We start from the raw sequence: 16,855 nt of genomic DNA on the forward strand, positions 1-16,855 counted from the left end.
TATAAAAAAGAAAGATGTAGGGAATGTGTCGGATGGGCAAAGAGATGGTACGAACTGGAAGGAAAGTGTGTCATTGATGCAGGTGTGTCTCAAACCACATTCCAACCATAATTTCACGGTAGAATCAAGGTAAAAAAAATTGTTTCAGGGAAGTGGTGGTCCAGATGGGTATAGTTCTCACTTGTTAGGACTCTAGTTCCTATTTAATAATTACTAACTTCATGGACATTATCTCTAAAATTAACATGGTACATGTACACAAAGGAATTCTATTCAGTTATAAAAGGAAAAAAATTGTCACTGGGAGATGAGATAGATTGAACTAGAGATTATTGAGTTAAAGCAAGTCATACAGAAATGTAGTTGTCATATAATCTCATTGTAATCATTGACTTCATTAAAGATTAAAAAATAATGGTGACCAGAGCCTGAGGGTCAGAGAGGGCTGGGAAAAGGTTATCAGTGGATCAAGCTTCAGTTTGGTAGGAGTAAGAAGTCCTTGTGTGTTGTGACTAGATATAACAACCATGTTCTATACACTTCAAAGGTAAAGAGATTTTAAATATTTTTCACTGTGATAAACATTTAAGATATTGATATATTTATCCTTAATCATAACACAAAGAGAACAGCACATTGAAACAGTACAGGAGGCCACTAATATGTACAATGTTCCCACTTTTGAGTATTAGCTTTAAAGTAAAACTTGAGGACCTTGATAAATGATTTGATGGTTAAGAGTATTTACTGCTCTTGTAGAAGAGCCAAGTTTGGGTCCCAGGCAGCCCACAATCATATGGAACTGGAGCTCCAGTGGACCCTACACCTTCTTCTGGGCTCTGCAGGTACCTGCACTCATATAAACACATACATAAAAATCAAGATAAATATAAAAATAAAATATAAATTAATAATTGGGTATTTTTAAAGTATTCACAATATAGTATAATTGCCCATTTTTCAAATGTGAAAATCAAGATTCAGAAAAATTAATGAGTCATAATTACTTTTGCCTTGTAGAGCTTTGTGTACAATGACACTTTTTCCTTCTAACTTATGCTTGCAGACACTTTAAGTAGGCATCTTTAACTATCCAGATGGGTATAGAGGGAGACTTTTGAGGCTCCTATCAGGCTGATATATTCCATTGTTGTCTCTGTGCCATTGTTTCAGAACCACAAGTTATTGTAGCAAACCCATTTTTAGTGCTATTGACTTCGATTTTTAAAAAAAAAGTAGAACAAAAAGTCAGATGGCTCTTCTTCATTTCTCACCAATAGGAAACTTAGGTGGTATCTTTGTCCTTTGTAGAATTAAACTAAAATGAATCTGTGATATGCAAATGAACACATGAACTGTGTGATAGTGTCTATGGTTTATTCAAAAAGGGGACACACCAGGTCTGTGATACATCATCTTTTGTGTGCCTGGCACCTTCCATCATGAATCATATTAATCTGCTTAAACTAACAAGGATTAATTGCCTCAGCAAGGCAACCTGGCATTGAAATGATATATTGCCCAAACAGCTTGGAATTTGGCCACTCATAAATCTCATTTGCTTGTTGGTTTATTTCTGTGTCTCTTTTTCTGACAGATGTGTGCCCAATCACTGTGAGCATGGTGGGAAGTGCTCGCAAACATGGGACAGCTTCAAATGCACTTGTGATGAGACAGGATACAGCGGGGCCACCTGCCACAACTGTGAGTGCCAATTTATCTCACTTTCATCTTGTAATTGCATGGGAATCATGGTCTTCAGCCACGCTTTACAGCATAGCAACCTGAATTACACACATCTTGCTCTGCTTCATTCTGGGGGAAGAAAAAAACTCAAGGTTGCATTCTAATTTTTCCAAAATGGTATTCTAGTTGTCAAAATAGATTCTTCCCTGGCTAATGACTCTAAAAAGGGACAGGCACGTCCAACATTCCATATGTGAAATTGGGATGTTGTGATTGGATTCACCTCTTGTGACTAAGGCATGCTTGTCCAAAAAGATTGCTTGGGAATTGTGTTAGTGTGATGTTGCTAACTGGGTCCTTATTCAACAACACATCAGAGAGAAGCAGGACAGAGGATAATTGGAACATTTAGTTTCTGGGCAATGCTTGACTCGTGCTTTCACCCAAATTTTTGTTCCATTATTTTTAAAGCAAAGAAATGTGTCAGACAGTGGATAAGTCCATTGAAGTTACACATAAAATATAAAATCCTGAGAACATGATTTTTAGAAATAATAAAGGTAAAAGGTAAGATACAAAGATGATTGATAAATGACATTTTGCTTTATTTCACATAGCATTATCTTGAACGTTTAAAGAAAAGTTAAAATATTTAATTTGAGTACTTTTAAAGCAATTTCTAACTCTGCCATTGTAATATTCATTTCCTGAAAATGTTCTGATGGTTTTATTACTGAAAACAGATTTATCATAACATATAATTAGGATACAAGGGGGTCACATGTTATCTGACATATGGATATGAATGTGTGTCCATACTTGGTTATTTTGCACACTAGTGTTCACTAACATGTATGTGTTTATGTGTAAAGGTGTGTGTGTTCATGTGTGAGTGTGCACATTATCCATGTACAGAAGGACAAGCAAGGCAGTACAAAGATCTAACTTGGTCCCACAGCTCTAAAACACAGAAAATCTCAAATATAAATTCTCAAATTATACAGATTGACTGTTCTTCAGTTCACTTTTAGGAAATAAGCAAAACATTCTCAGAGTAGAGTCTTGGGGATAGTAAAAATGCAGTGCCTATGCCTTTCCATGTTGTTACTTTTAGTAATGTGTAATAAGAAATTATGTTTAGATTATACTGTAAGCCTACATTTTTTAAAAAAATGTTTCTTATAATTAATTTTTTTCACTTAAATATTTTGTCTAATGAGATTCTAAAAATCAAGAGTGAAAAAAAAAACTAGCATTGGGGCCAGTGGGTTGCCATAGTAGGTAAGGGTGCTTGGTATCAAACCTGAATTTGATCTCTAGGACACACATAGTACAAGGAAAAAACAACTCCAATAAGTTATCACCTGACTTCCCTGGTATGTGCACACTCTTGTATGCATGAGCGTGCAAGCACACACATGCATGCACAATGTACTACAAGAACTTTTTAAAAATATAAACAATGATGTGGAGATATTTAATGATTAAATCACATGCATAAAGATACACTTTTTTTTTTTTTGGTTTTTCGAGACAGGGTTTCTCTGTGGTTTTTGGGACCTGTCCTGGAACTAGCTCTGTAGACCAGTCTGGTCTCGAACTCACAAAGATCCGCCTGCCTCTGCCTCCCGAGTGCTGGGATTAAAGGCGTGTGCCACCACCGCCAGGCCAAAGATACACATTTTATGTTTAGGACTGGGGAGTTGGCTCAGAGGTCAAGAGCACTAGTTGTTCTTTTAGATTATCTAGCTTTTTCTCCCAGCATCCACATGGCAGCTTACAACTATCTATAATTCCAGTACCCAGGGTACTGGTGCCCTCTTGACTCTGTGGAAACCAGGCACACAGTTCCTACACATACATGCATACATACACACACATACATATATACACAAATATAGGCAAAGAAATATACACATAATTTTGAAACAATTTGTCTTTGTGTTTGTGTTTCAAGACAGGTTTTCTCTGTGTGTATTTCTGGCTGTCCTGGAACTCTGTAGACGAGGCTGGTCTCAAACTCAGAGATCTGCCTGCCTCTGTCTCCCAAGTGCTAAGATTAAAGGTGTGTACCACAACTGCTGGGCCAAATAAATATTTTAAAAAGGGATTCATGAGATATAAAGTACTTAGCACAGAATATTGTTTTCACAAGCAAAAGCAATCATGAAGCTACTTAAAAGTAAGAAATTACAACTGAAGTTACTTTAAACAGCCTTATCTCAGAGTTGACTACCAGTAAATAGTCACTATAAAGTTTCTACAACAAAGTGGCTTTGATCAAGGCAGAAACTTTCCTTTTACCCATGTAGTTCATTTAGCTATTTATAAACATCTTGTTTAATCATGAAATTTTTATGTCTGTAATTCTATCTAGAATCAAAGAGCAAGAAATTGATGTTTTGATAAATGTCTCCTCTCTCGTTGATTGTTTCATATTGAATTGAAAGCCAATCATATCTGCTCCAATCATTAAGGACCAATATTACAAATACATACTATTAATTGAGTAATTGAATTTGACTTCTGAAAGCAATAACTGAAAGTGTCGGAATGATGCTGGATGTGTTCATATTTGGCCACCTCCAAAAGCGAAAGAGAAAAATTGCCTCATGCACCATGTCCTGATATACCATCCTACTAGTCCCTGTGTCCTGGCACACCATCCTACTAGTCCCCGTGTCCTGGGTCCATGCTGCTGGTCACCGTGTCATGGAGATCTATCCTGCTCATCCTCATGTCATGGTACACCATCCTGCTAGTCCCCATGTCCTAGGGCTCCATGCTGCTGGTCCCCATGTTCTGGTACATGATCCTGCTAAATCCTTATGCCCTAGTACTCCATCCTTCTAGTCCCCATGTCCTAGGGCCCTATGCTGCTGGTCCCCATGCCCTGAAACTATATCCTTCCAGTCCCATGTCTTAGTACTTGATCCTGCTGGTTCCTATGCCATTGTACTTGATCATACTGGTCCCCATGACCTGGTACTCTATCTTGCTGGCCCCCATGTTCTGGGGCCCCATTTTGCTGGCCCTCATGTCCTGGTCTGTCAACCTGCTAGTCTATGTCCTGGAGCCCCACCCTATGGGTCCCCTTGTCCTGGGGCTTCATCTTGCTGGTTCCCTGTTCTATTCTTTTCTCTATAAAAGTCAAACTACTCCTTTCCAGAATGAAAACTCAACCCCTTGTTGTCTTCTTTTAATACAGTCTGTATCTTGAATATTCAGCTAGTGTAAGAGCAGAAAAAAACAATTTTCATTCTTCGAGGCAACTTTTGTTTGAAAGCATTATCTTGTGTGTTGTTAAAGGATATTTGCTTCACAATAACCTAAAGATTGTGGTGTGTGTGTGTGTGTGTGTGTGTGTGTGTATCTTAATGCTCCCAATAGGGACTAGTCAGTTCAATTAGATGAACTGACACATAGTACATAATGTGTAGAAAATTATATGTGTCATGAGTTGTGTTCCTAATGGACAATTTTGACATGAGACTAAGTCCATGGAGTACTATGTAGCCATGTAGAAAATCCTGGGGATTCTTTGAGACTCCTTATTCCTGTGAACTAACGGTTGACTTGAAGTCACTCCTACTCTTCAAGGTCGTGAAACTAAAAGCACAGTGGAGTTGCTCATTTGGAGCCTTTGCGTTTAGTTTCATGGAGGTATAAGTTGACCTACAGTAACTAACAAATCAAACCAAACGTTTGGTAGAGTTTCAACCACTAAAATTAGTCTACAAAGGCTCTTTTGCTCATTTTCTATACTGATGCTTCCTTGGTGGAGGAGGAATAGAAATTTCTTGATTAAGTACCTTGATCAAGCCTTTGTACCTGATCATAATGGCTGGCTTTCCACTTATCTCTATCACGTACCCTTGGCTACTTTAGCCCTTGGAGCCTCCGTGTTCTGACTGGTGAAATGCCTGTAGTAACCCCCATAGAGTGATTAACTAAGATGGTACCTGGGGACACTGGAAAAGCTTGGCCCCATGCAGCACCCAGTGTCTTCCAATGCACTCCATTCAGAGGGACTGTGCTTTGATTTGAACCTCTGTTTGTCCAGACCACACAATTTGCCCTTAATTTCATGTTGCTCTCCATCATTGCCTGCCATTTCTATAACATACAAGAATTTGTGGACATGGATTGGCTTCCACAGCATATTTCTCCAGAAGAACCAATGGCCCTTAAAGCTAATTTGCTTATTCATCAAATATTCTTTTCAGTAAATTGTGAATAGAATTCAGAATTTGTCATTAACACACTACTGCCTGGTGGTTAGAATCCCATCCTAGAAATGACGAAATCCTGGGATGGGAAAAGTTCTGTTTTTGTTAATCAAGACCAAAAGAAAATAATTGGTGATAAGCATTAAACCATTAAACACAATCATTTCATTTCTTGCCATTTTATACTTTAAATTTTTCTCTGAACATGGCCCATTTTTAGTCACTTCTCTTGCTTTCTTTTCTTTCTTTCTTCTTTGTTTCTTTCTTTGTTTCTTTGTTTCTTTGTTTCTTTTTTTTGAGGTAGGATTTCTCTGTGTAAACTGGAACTAGCTTTGTAAACCAGACTGACCTTGAATTCACAGAGATCAGCCTGCCTCTGCCTCACAAGTGCTGGGGTTAAAGGTATGCACCACCACCACCACCTGGCTTTCAATGACTTTTCTAAGAGCTACTTTATCATAAAGTGGACTGAATCCCCAAGAAAAGAATGAGCAGATGGCTAGTGTGTGTCCTTCTGATGGCTCGTGTGTTTGCTTCAGATAGCCAGGGTGTGTCCTTCTGTTGGCTTGTGTGTGTGTTTCTGGTGGCTCATGTGTGTGATTCTGATGGCTCGTGTGGGTGCTTCTGATTGCTCATGTGTGTTTCTGATGGCTAGGGTGTGTGCTTCTAGTGACTAGTGTGTTTGTTAGCTTATTGGTGTTGCACTGACTTCTCTTTATCTCTCCCTCTCTAAGTTGTAAGAACGTGTAAAACCAAACTGTGCACCCAGCTGTGGCCCTCCTCTAATGGCTGTCCCTACACACTCTTCAGTTGTCTCCGGGCTTCCTTCCCAGTACTCCTAATGCTCCTTAGGATCTCATTATCATCTCATTTTCCTACATGTGTTCCTTAAACTTTGAAGATTATAGTCCTTATTTGCATGAAATTAAATTCAAGAAGCCATCCCTCATCTCTGAGCTTAATGGATTTTTCTCCTTCATACTGTGGTACTTGGTGTTCTCTTAGGAATCAACCACGCTTCTGTATTCTGTGACCATTATATGGAATTGCCTTCACTTTCCTAGACTTATCCTTAATTACACGAAACCTTTAGGCTATGCACCTAAACAGAGAGGCAAAAGACAGAATTTGGGCATCTGACAAAGATAAGAAAATGTTTGGGAATGGAAATTATTAAGACCATTCAAATTCTCGATACTTATTCTGAGATGAAATGCTTTTATACCTAGCTATGTTTTAGGGACAGATGGTGACCCTGACACACAGACATGACAGTGCTGCGGAATAAGAGACACACTAGGACACTTGCACAGGGCCTTTCCAGTTTTCAAACGGTGGGGGATTTTAAATCTTAAAAGATCAGCAGGCTCTCACACTGCTGCGTATCTCTGTCTAAAATCTTTCCCAGGCAGAGCGTTGCTAGTGCGCTAAGGCAACTGTTACACCTGCCGTTGTCAGGAACAGGTACTCGAGGTCCATATATTGTATAAATGAATACTTTACCATACATCCTGTAATATGTTGTTTATAGTCCACCATGATTATAAGTAATTTTATCAAAGCGTAATATTTCAAAAGAATATAACCTTACCTACTACAGTTATGTTGTCAAATTTACCAGTACTATGACAACTGGAACCTTTGGCCACCAGGAACTTGTTTAAGTCTTGGAGTTAGTCATGACAACTTGGGATCTTGCTACAAAACCAAGCAGTCACTGAGAACTTCGTTGTGTCTCTAAAAGACAAGTTAGATGTTTGGCCTTACAGAATTGGATTTGTTTCGTTGGCTCCCAGTGTATCTGCTTTGCAGGATACTACTTAGTGGAACTATAGTGATAAATAACATAATAACTTTTATATAAGTAGACCAAGTAGTTACCTCCTATACATGCTTCTTTCTCTCCCTATATGATTTTACTATTCTTTGCTTGGTTTTCTTGAGTCTATATTCATGTCATATGAATATATGTATACATTTCATATGAACATACATAAATATAAAACAGTGTATATGTATATATACACATACATATAAAATCATGTATTTACATAATATACACATACATAATCTTTTTATATCTGCAAAATCTACAATCCACAAATGATAGTAGAACCCATTTTTGCTTTCTGGATATGGTTGGTTTTGTTTAATATAATCTCTAGTTGCATCCATTTTGCTTCATGGTTGAGTAAAATTTCAGTGTGTGTGTATCACATTCACTGCATCTGTTTATCTGTTGCTAGATACCTAAACTGATTCTGTACCTTGACTGTTGTGAACGGTGCTGCATTAAACATAACTGTGCCTCTGCTGGCAATGATATGGGGGAAAGTGTTGGCAAGAATGCAAATTAGTCTAGCCACTATAAAAATGAATTTGGAAATTTCTAAAGGAAATGAAGCTAGAGTTGCCATATGACCCAGCAATACGTACTGATTTTTAAGAACTTTTATTAATCCATTAAGTCTAAAACAAGCTAGCCAAATTGTGCATTGATTGTAAATTGCATGTGGATAAAAGTAACATGGCTAGAGTCCTTGCTCAGTCGGTTCACCTGATTTTCATGCCAGTGAGTCTCAAGGGAAGAATCGAAGGTTGTCTCAATATTGAAGCCAGTACCCTCCGAAAACACAGCAGATATCCACAGCTTATCAAAATGCTATGCTGGCTAATTTGTAAGCATGGGTTGAAATTGTTCTTTTTAATCCTGACATGATATTTAAGTAGCTAGATTTGGCTTCTCTGCTTCCAAGTGTACGCCACCAAATTCTTTTTCCTCCCATTCCATTGGACACATGGCCTACTTCAGATGGTCATTGTGTTCCTGTTATTAAACACAGCTGCAAGAGCGTGAATCCCTACCAAGCTCATCAGCACACTGCAGCTCACTGTTTTATCCCTGGAATGCAGAAGGGTAGAATTGCCATGGCAAGTGAACAGCACCTTCCACAGAGGACCATGTTTTCAGTAAAAATTAAATGCTTATAACTTTAGCTCGTTCCCACAGCTGTTTTGTTGGGATTAAGAACTGTGGATATAATTGAACCATACACTTACTTTTTATGGTCTGTGTTGTTTCTTTCCATATTTATAAAATATTATAAGCACAGAGTCACAGGAAAGAGGGAAATATTTTATTTTTTATCACTTTGCTTTTTCTAGTTTTATTTGTACTACTTCCCAGATTGTTTTTTAATTGTTTACTTTTTTCTTCTGTTTTGTACTTGTTTTCAGCACTCCTTAGTAGTAGAAGCACAATGTATACAGAAGTTTCTGTCCCACCTAGTCCCACAGCCATTCAGTCCTAAATAAACACACAGAGGCTTATATTAATTACAAACTGTTTGTCCTATCGCTCAGGCTTATTACTAACTAGTTCTTACAATGAAAATTAACCCACGATTCTTAGCTATATTTAGAGGTGGCTTAGTACCTTACTCAGTGAGGCATTCTCATCTTGCTTCTTTTGCATCTGGCCGGTGACTACGTCTCTGCCTTTTCTCTTCCCAGACTTCTCCTAGACTGGCCACTTTACAGTGGCCCACTTTACAGTGTACAAGAGCATTATCCCACAGCAGAGTGATAGCAAGGAGCCTCAGCATGGTGCCAGAGATTTCAGCTCTAATAAACTATACACACTTGAAATTTTAGTAAGGAATCTGGGAGATGAGTTGAATGGTCCACGGTAAAGTGCCCTCCAAAAGCATGAGGACCTTAGTTCAGATTTCCAGAACCCACATCAAAAGTCAGATGTAATAGAATGCACTTCTTATTCTGTTTCTGGGGAGACAGAGGAAGGGGGCACCCATCCCTGGAGGTTTCTGATCAGCAGTCTTTCCAAATTGGTGAGCTCCATATTCATTGTGAATCTGTCTCAAATTAAGGCAAAAACCAATAGAAGAAACCAAACTGACCAACATCTGGCCTTCACAAGCATGTACACACACATGTGAACATACTTTCACACATCTGCACAGCATATGAATACAAACACATGCATAAAAAGCACATGCATGCAACAAAATTAAAATGTGTTAATGACCCCTTGCTGAGTTGCATGTGTTCTCCAGCCCAAAAGCTCATTTTCTTCTGAAAGATGAAGCACTCAGGCAGAGGGAAACAGTGACAAGTGGCATCACTTCCCACGGTCACACTTATTACAAAAAGAAGCAGTCACCCTAAAGTCCTTTCCTCACCTTGTCACCTGGTGTCTGCAGATAACATGAGTGGGAAAAAATGGGAATGCGCCATCTTTTCAGAATGGCAGGAGGTACTTTAGGGCCATTTTGTCTTTCAGCTACAACCAAATAAATTACAGTGGATTAAAATAGTATAGGTCATTTGCAGAAACACAGCCCAAGGTCTTTACCTTGCTAGAGCAGCCCTCAGTTCAAATTAATCCTTTCTTTATGTTTTGCTTCAGAACTCTGGTTATAATTAAACATGGAGAGGAATGATTTTATTTCAGTTGTACAAAAATGTGCAGTAGTTTTAAGGATTTTTTTTCTTTTTCACATTTAAAAAGGAAAAAAAGTTTATCTGCAAATACATATTAAAAAGCATTGTGCTGGAGAGACAGGATGAGATCCTGTGAACTTCTGAAGTGCCAGAGCTGGTAGTGTTTGTTAAATCCCCCTGTAGTTTGGATCTCAGTGACTGTCTTATCCAACATCTGAGAGCAGAAAGGAATACAAAACACCCATCTCTACATGTCTGTCAAGTTGACTTATGAGAAAAAGAATAGAAAGCAAGAAATAAGCTTAAGATGAAAATGGCAAGGAGACCTGGAAAGGTTTTTTTCTGTACAGGGAGTGGGAAAGAATTGGAATTTAAAATAACACATATCCTGCTGTAAATCTTTTCAACTCCCCCTCAGATCAAAGTATCTTTTGTTTCTATGTTGGCATAAGCCACCAACATTTTTAAGATCCAGTTTTATTTATTCTTTAAAAATTTCATGCATATATACAATACATTTTGACCATATCCACATCCACTTCCTCTCCTCCAACTCCTTGAAGACAGCCCTCCCACCCTGCTTCACTTTCAACTTCAGATATTATTTTATTTTTTTTAAATTTAAACCCACTGAATCTAATTAATGCTATCAGTATATGTGTGGGTTTAGGTCATTTACTGGAGCATGCTCAACCTCCAAGGGGCCACATCATAGTTCACTCTCAGCAGTCATCAACTGTCCTGGTTAGAGATGTGACTTTGGGAGCAGCTCCCCTAGCCACGCTAGATTTTTTTTTGTCTTCTTTTGTTTGTTTTTGTTGTTGTTGTTTGTCTTGGTTTGGTTTTTGAGACAGGGTTTCTCTGTGTAACAGTCCTGAGTGTTCTAGAACTTATTATATAGAGCAGACTGGCCTTGAACTCACAGAGATCCACCTGTCCAGGATTAAAGGCCTGTGCCATCACACCTGGCTGCTGCTTTAGAATTGTGACTGGCTTAGTCTTGCGCAGGTGTTATGAAAGCAACTCCAGCTGACTAATGTGGGTTCATGTGTGCAGCAGCCCTGGCCTAGTTAGAAAACATTGTTTCCTTTCCAGTCCTCCAGAACCTTCAGCTGCTAAAAGCTTTATGTCCTCTCTTCCAAGATGACCCCTGAGCCTTGGAGCCACCAACTTTTTATCGCAATGCTTCACAAAGTTAGCATATGTGGTTAACATAATTCAGAGATAGTTGCAATTTGTTCAGTAATTTGTATTTTTGTTTAGTGTGCAGCATGGTAGGCAAATACAGAAATCTAGACAAATATCTTTCTCCTTCTGAAGTAGATAACACAGTTAGGAAAGCAAAAGGGATAAGTAATAAATCTTAATATGCTATTAGAATGTAGAAAATGTTTGTTTTTAGGCCAACCTGATATGAGAAAGTGAACATATGCCAACGTAGCTAGAGAAAGAGTCAAGGAAGAATAGAACTCTTAGATAAGTTCCTTCCAGGACTGAGAGAAACACAGCTAATTGTTAAATATTTAAGAGTTTTATGAGGTGATTATTGGACTCTGCTGAATCTCAGTAGCTTGTACCTAGCCACAGTGAGAGAATTTATAGCATGGAGATTGGAAATTCACGCCTACGTAGAGCATTTGAGTAGAACTGGTTAACCAGCATGCCATTACCCTGGTACATTATTTACAAAGCAAGAACAGTCATCTGTGCCTACCACTAGTATACTGAGGGGTCCTGGTGAAGTCTAAAACATTCAGCATGGTATCCACACTCCATGGTAAAGAGATGGATCCTGAAGAAAAAAAAAAAAAAAAAAAACAGAATAGCCCAGATGACCAGTAGGTTGAGTAGCTGGTGCACAGTACTCTTTCAATATCTCAGCATCCAACACTGACTTAGATGAGCTTCCTCTCCCGGTGTGTGTGCTCTGACTGTCTTGTGGGATACTCTTCACCTTACCTCTCATCACTGAGTGTCTCAGTAATCCATATATTGCTCCTTCCTAGTCTTATTCCTTTAACTTCAGCTACAATTTACAATTTTATGCTCGACATCTCTCTACTTTCAAGCTAGATGTTTCTCCCTAGCCCAGCACATCTTCAAAATGTCAACAAATTTGTCCTTTGATTTATGATACATTTTTTTTAGTTTTGCTACATACTAGTCATATGATCTATGACAAGTTGTTAAACTTCTCTGTGCATAATAATAGAGACAGTCACACACACATGCATACAACTGCTGTGATTTTTGACAATTCACTTGTACCCTAAAACAACTTACAGTTTTTAGAAGAAAAGATGTGCCATAAGTGGTGTTAAAGATTCCCCACAATAGGCTGTGGTTCTTAATCATCTATAAAAAAAAATGCAGGAACTAGGTGAAGGTTCTGAACAGTGCTTAAATAATTTTAGAAAGGATAGAGTTATTTGATGTTAGTTTAACTTTCAATGATTCATTTACTGAATATGACCTATGTTTTTATTTTTTACTATAATTACTAAGATATCTCTATTACTATTATGTAACACAATTAATTCTAAGATTGTTTTTAATTGTTAATCCAAATCTGGCAGCAATGCTTTTCCTCTTCTGAACCTCTTATAGCTGGGAGTCAGGTATGTGGAGTTTATACTCCACCAAATTAAGTATTTCAGTTTGTTTGCTGAGAAACTACTCGGTAACAAATTTCCCATTTTTAAGCAGTCACATGAAGAAAATCTAAAGAATGAATTTATATTTTCATTTTTTTATACTTTCCACAAAATCAGGCTAAACCTTAAGTTATTGCTGGTGCACATTCATCTTCTCTCTACTTTCTCTTGATCAAAAGCAAAGCTCAGAAATATTGGTAGTTCTTGTTATTTACAATCAGCCATTGATCATTTAAAGAACCCCTATTAAATTCAATGAAAATATAAGTCATGTATTCTGTTTTAAATCCTTTTAACAGAAAAGAATTGCCTTAGGAAGCATACGAATTTCCAAGAAAATTTTAAGGCTTAACATCTGAGGTATTTTTGAATTTGACATCTTTCAATTTTGTGAAACATTTGGTTTGAAAAGCATTTAAGCTGGTCAGAAAAACATGGAATTAAATAAGTTGATATGGATTGGACTAAAAAATATAATCTTATTTTCAAGTAAAGTAAGCCAATAATTTTCAGTTCCTCAATCTCATGATTTTCATCCAAAGTATTCACAGTAGCTACTGTTTGCAAAATATGCCTACCCTACTTACCAAAGGCTCCTTTTTATCATCACAGATGCCAACCCCAAATGCCAGTGTTGGCACCTATAAAACTGCTGTCATTGCTCATTAGCAGACATCATAATGCCTTAATAATATTCTCTGTCATTATCTGAATCTGTTGAAATATCAGTGAAACACATCCTTCTTGCCAAGCCACAAGATGGACTTGTGTTATGCTGCTTAGGGCCAACCTAGGCTGTCCAGTTGGACTACAAAATGCAAGAGCTCCAGCAATTTGGAGGCCAGAGAGCATTCTTTCCATCTAACCAGCAGCATGAAATCTAAGACTTTAGAAGAGGGAGTATGCACGTTTTACTGGGGAGGTCAGTCAAGTATCTAATAGAAAATGTTCCTGTACTCAGAAGTGCTACACATGAAGTCTTCATTACAATGTGAGTGGCATTTATATGGACTTATCAAATTAATAAATCCAAATTTCATCATCCCAGATAGATTGCCCTACACTACCGAAAGGTAGATAGGAATGAAAACGTTAATAATTTATTGTTCAAAAGGGCAAGTTTGTAAACTGCATAATACATTTAAGCATATTGCAAATGTAAGTGAAAAAAATAAAGCACCCCGACCCTGTCGGGTGAGGTTTTCAAATGTCAGTTCTCTCCTGGTCAGGAAGGAACAACTGAAATTACTCATTATCAACTAAGGGAAGGAGTAAACAGAGAATCTCTCTTTGTAGTCGAGCATGCAGCCAATAAGCTATGAGGCACCACGCCGAAAGGAATGGAAGAGAAATAGGGACATGGAAGGCAGTGACTGTTATTCTCCTCGCTGTTACAGTGTTTGCTTATTTCTGATGCCACAGTTACAGATAAACATGTGTCCCAGCCTTGCCATGCTTGCTTTATCTCTAAAATACCATTGCAAAGAGATCCTTTCTACTGAACTGTGTTTCTGTGGTTTCCATCATCAATCTTAATGGTTAACTTGATGAAATCTTGAATTGTGTGGGAGCCGAGTCTCTGTACATGTCTATAGGAATTTATTTTGATTAGGTTAATGAAAGATAATAATATCTGTCCACTGGGAGTAACACCATCCCTTGGGCTGGTATTGGGACTTCAGTAAAAAAGGAGACATGGAACAGAGCTCAGGCATTCAGTACCCTCTCATTTTGGACTGTGGATATAATATGACCAGCTACGTCAATCCCCCACTACAATGCTTTCCTCTGTTGTAATGGATTGCACACTGGAGCTGTGAGACACATAGACCTCTCCTTTCTTAAGACAATTTTGTTCAGGTATATTTTTCAAAACAGTAAGATGTGACTAATGCAATAACCTAAACCAGCTTTTAAATCAAACACAAGTTTGTAAATAAGCATCATGATACAGACTTATTTGTAGGGCAGAGGTAAAATCAAAAGAAAATTTTGATATTAGTACTCAGCGAAGAGCGTTTACTACAAAATACTTCCAAGTGTCTCCTGTACATAGGAATTAGGTGTTGAAAGACTTCAAACAGTAATTGAGATCACATACAATTTATTTATAGTACTAAAAACTAATTCGGAGGGATTTTTGAATTAGGGTTTTAAATGGAACTCAAGTGGAATTTACTCTTCCTCCTGTCATCACCTGTGGTTCCAAGACAGTGCCTCTGAGGACAGGAGAGATGAATCCCAGGTCTTAACAAATCATCCCACCCGTGGTTACCTATCTATGGAATGGGCTCCCTCCCACACTTCATCAACATCCCTTTCACATATGGGAATCAAAAATCAAAATGAATGCAGGACAAGCTTCAGTTTTCATGCTGGGATCATTTAGACTCCAGCAGTCTTCCTGTTTGTTAGTTTAAGATAGCTGTGTTTTCTTAATTAGGAAACTCACTGGAAAACAGACTTGAAACTTGAGATTCTGGTCCTTAAAGATAAAATAAATGGAACACTGATCACTAGAATGATGAACTTACTGTCCATACACTTGGGCAAAAGTGGCAATGAACCTACAGACATGGAAGAGGGATACATTATTGAATATACTGAGTTACTTACTGTTAGTATGATATATTAAGGCTAGAGGGCGTGTTTTGCAAAAAAAAAAAAAAAAGAAAAAAAAAGCACAACACTGAAATGAAACTTTTTCAAAGTCATTGTAATGGGACCTCTACCACATGCCCAGTTTCCTAAAACTCTTCCCAAGCATATATCTACCTAGGATGTGTAAACCAAGGAAGGAATACTTTCAGAAGAGGGATAAGCAAAGATAAATACATATAATGAGTTAGCATAGTGAGTGGGGAAATGTGGTGCATTTTAGCCTTTGAATTGCAAGGTCAAATACACAGGAATTACAAGTTCTTTGTTGTCCATAGAGAGGCTTGTAGAAAATGATAAGATTTATGCATCTTTCAAGTTACCGTAAAGATTTTGGAAAGGTTCTCTAGAGAAAATGGAAATATATGTTAAGATAGTTTTACTTTCTACCTTCAGTTTAAAGTATTCTAAGTTAAAAGTAATTTTGAGGTCGAGTTAATGAATGGTGGTTTGGTTTGATATTGTCTTGTAGGAAGACCAAGAATAAAGGTAAAGGAATGGTGGTGAGCACAGTGACTAGGGACTTACGAAGAATATTTACTGAGAAAGAAGAGGTTATAAATGAAAGGCTCTGTAATTCTCACTGGTATTTGTTCCTTCTCCTTTCCAGTCTTGAGTAATAATGAGGAAGAATATAAATCGGTTATTAAAACCAATCAAAGGAGAAGGCACAAGTATTTTTATATTAAATGAATGTGAATATAGACCAGTCAGATTTTATACATCACCACCAATGTGAAGACAAACTCTTTAACAGATTTTATTTCTTGACTAGATGCCCAATAAAACTTTTTTAGAATCATGTTTTATTTGTTTGTTTTTATTATATTTTATTATTTAAAATAATATTAAATTTTAAATATATTTTTATTGTTTTTCCCTTCCCCAAGCACTTCCAGATCCACTCTCCCTCTCTACACATATAACTTTAAGATCTTTCACAAAAAAAAAATCAAACAAACGCTAAAAAAAAAAACAGAAGGAAACCTAAATGAAGAAAACAAAATAAGACACCCCACCCCGCAAAAAAACCCACACCAAATTATAATCAAATAAAATCACACATAGGTGGGTGGTCCTTGGACTTCCCACAGGGCACGGAACCCTGATTGCTCTTTGGGCTGACGAGGGAGGGGGACTTTATTGGGGGAGGGGGAGGGAAAGGGG

At 37.7% G+C, this 16,855-nt stretch overlaps 1 protein-coding gene across 1 annotated transcript in view; it reads left to right on the top strand.

Annotated features, from left to right (window-relative positions):
* Positions 1 to 16,855, top strand: part of Cntnap2 (contactin associated protein 2) — a 1,600,222-nt gene that overhangs the window by 724,260 nt on the left and 859,107 nt on the right. The window contains exon 12 of the mRNA XM_050164469.1: positions 1,598 to 1,704. Coding sequence (XP_050020426.1) covers positions 1,598 to 1,704 — 107 coding nt within the window. The remainder of the gene's footprint in view (positions 1 to 1,597; positions 1,705 to 16,855) is intronic.

This window comes from Alexandromys fortis, unplaced genomic scaffold, assembly GCF_014885135.2.
Source record: "Alexandromys fortis isolate MF-2015 unplaced genomic scaffold, M_Fortis_MF-2015_v1.1 scaffold_133, whole genome shotgun sequence".
Classification (NCBI taxonomy): Eukaryota; Metazoa; Chordata; class Mammalia; order Rodentia; family Cricetidae; genus Alexandromys; species Alexandromys fortis.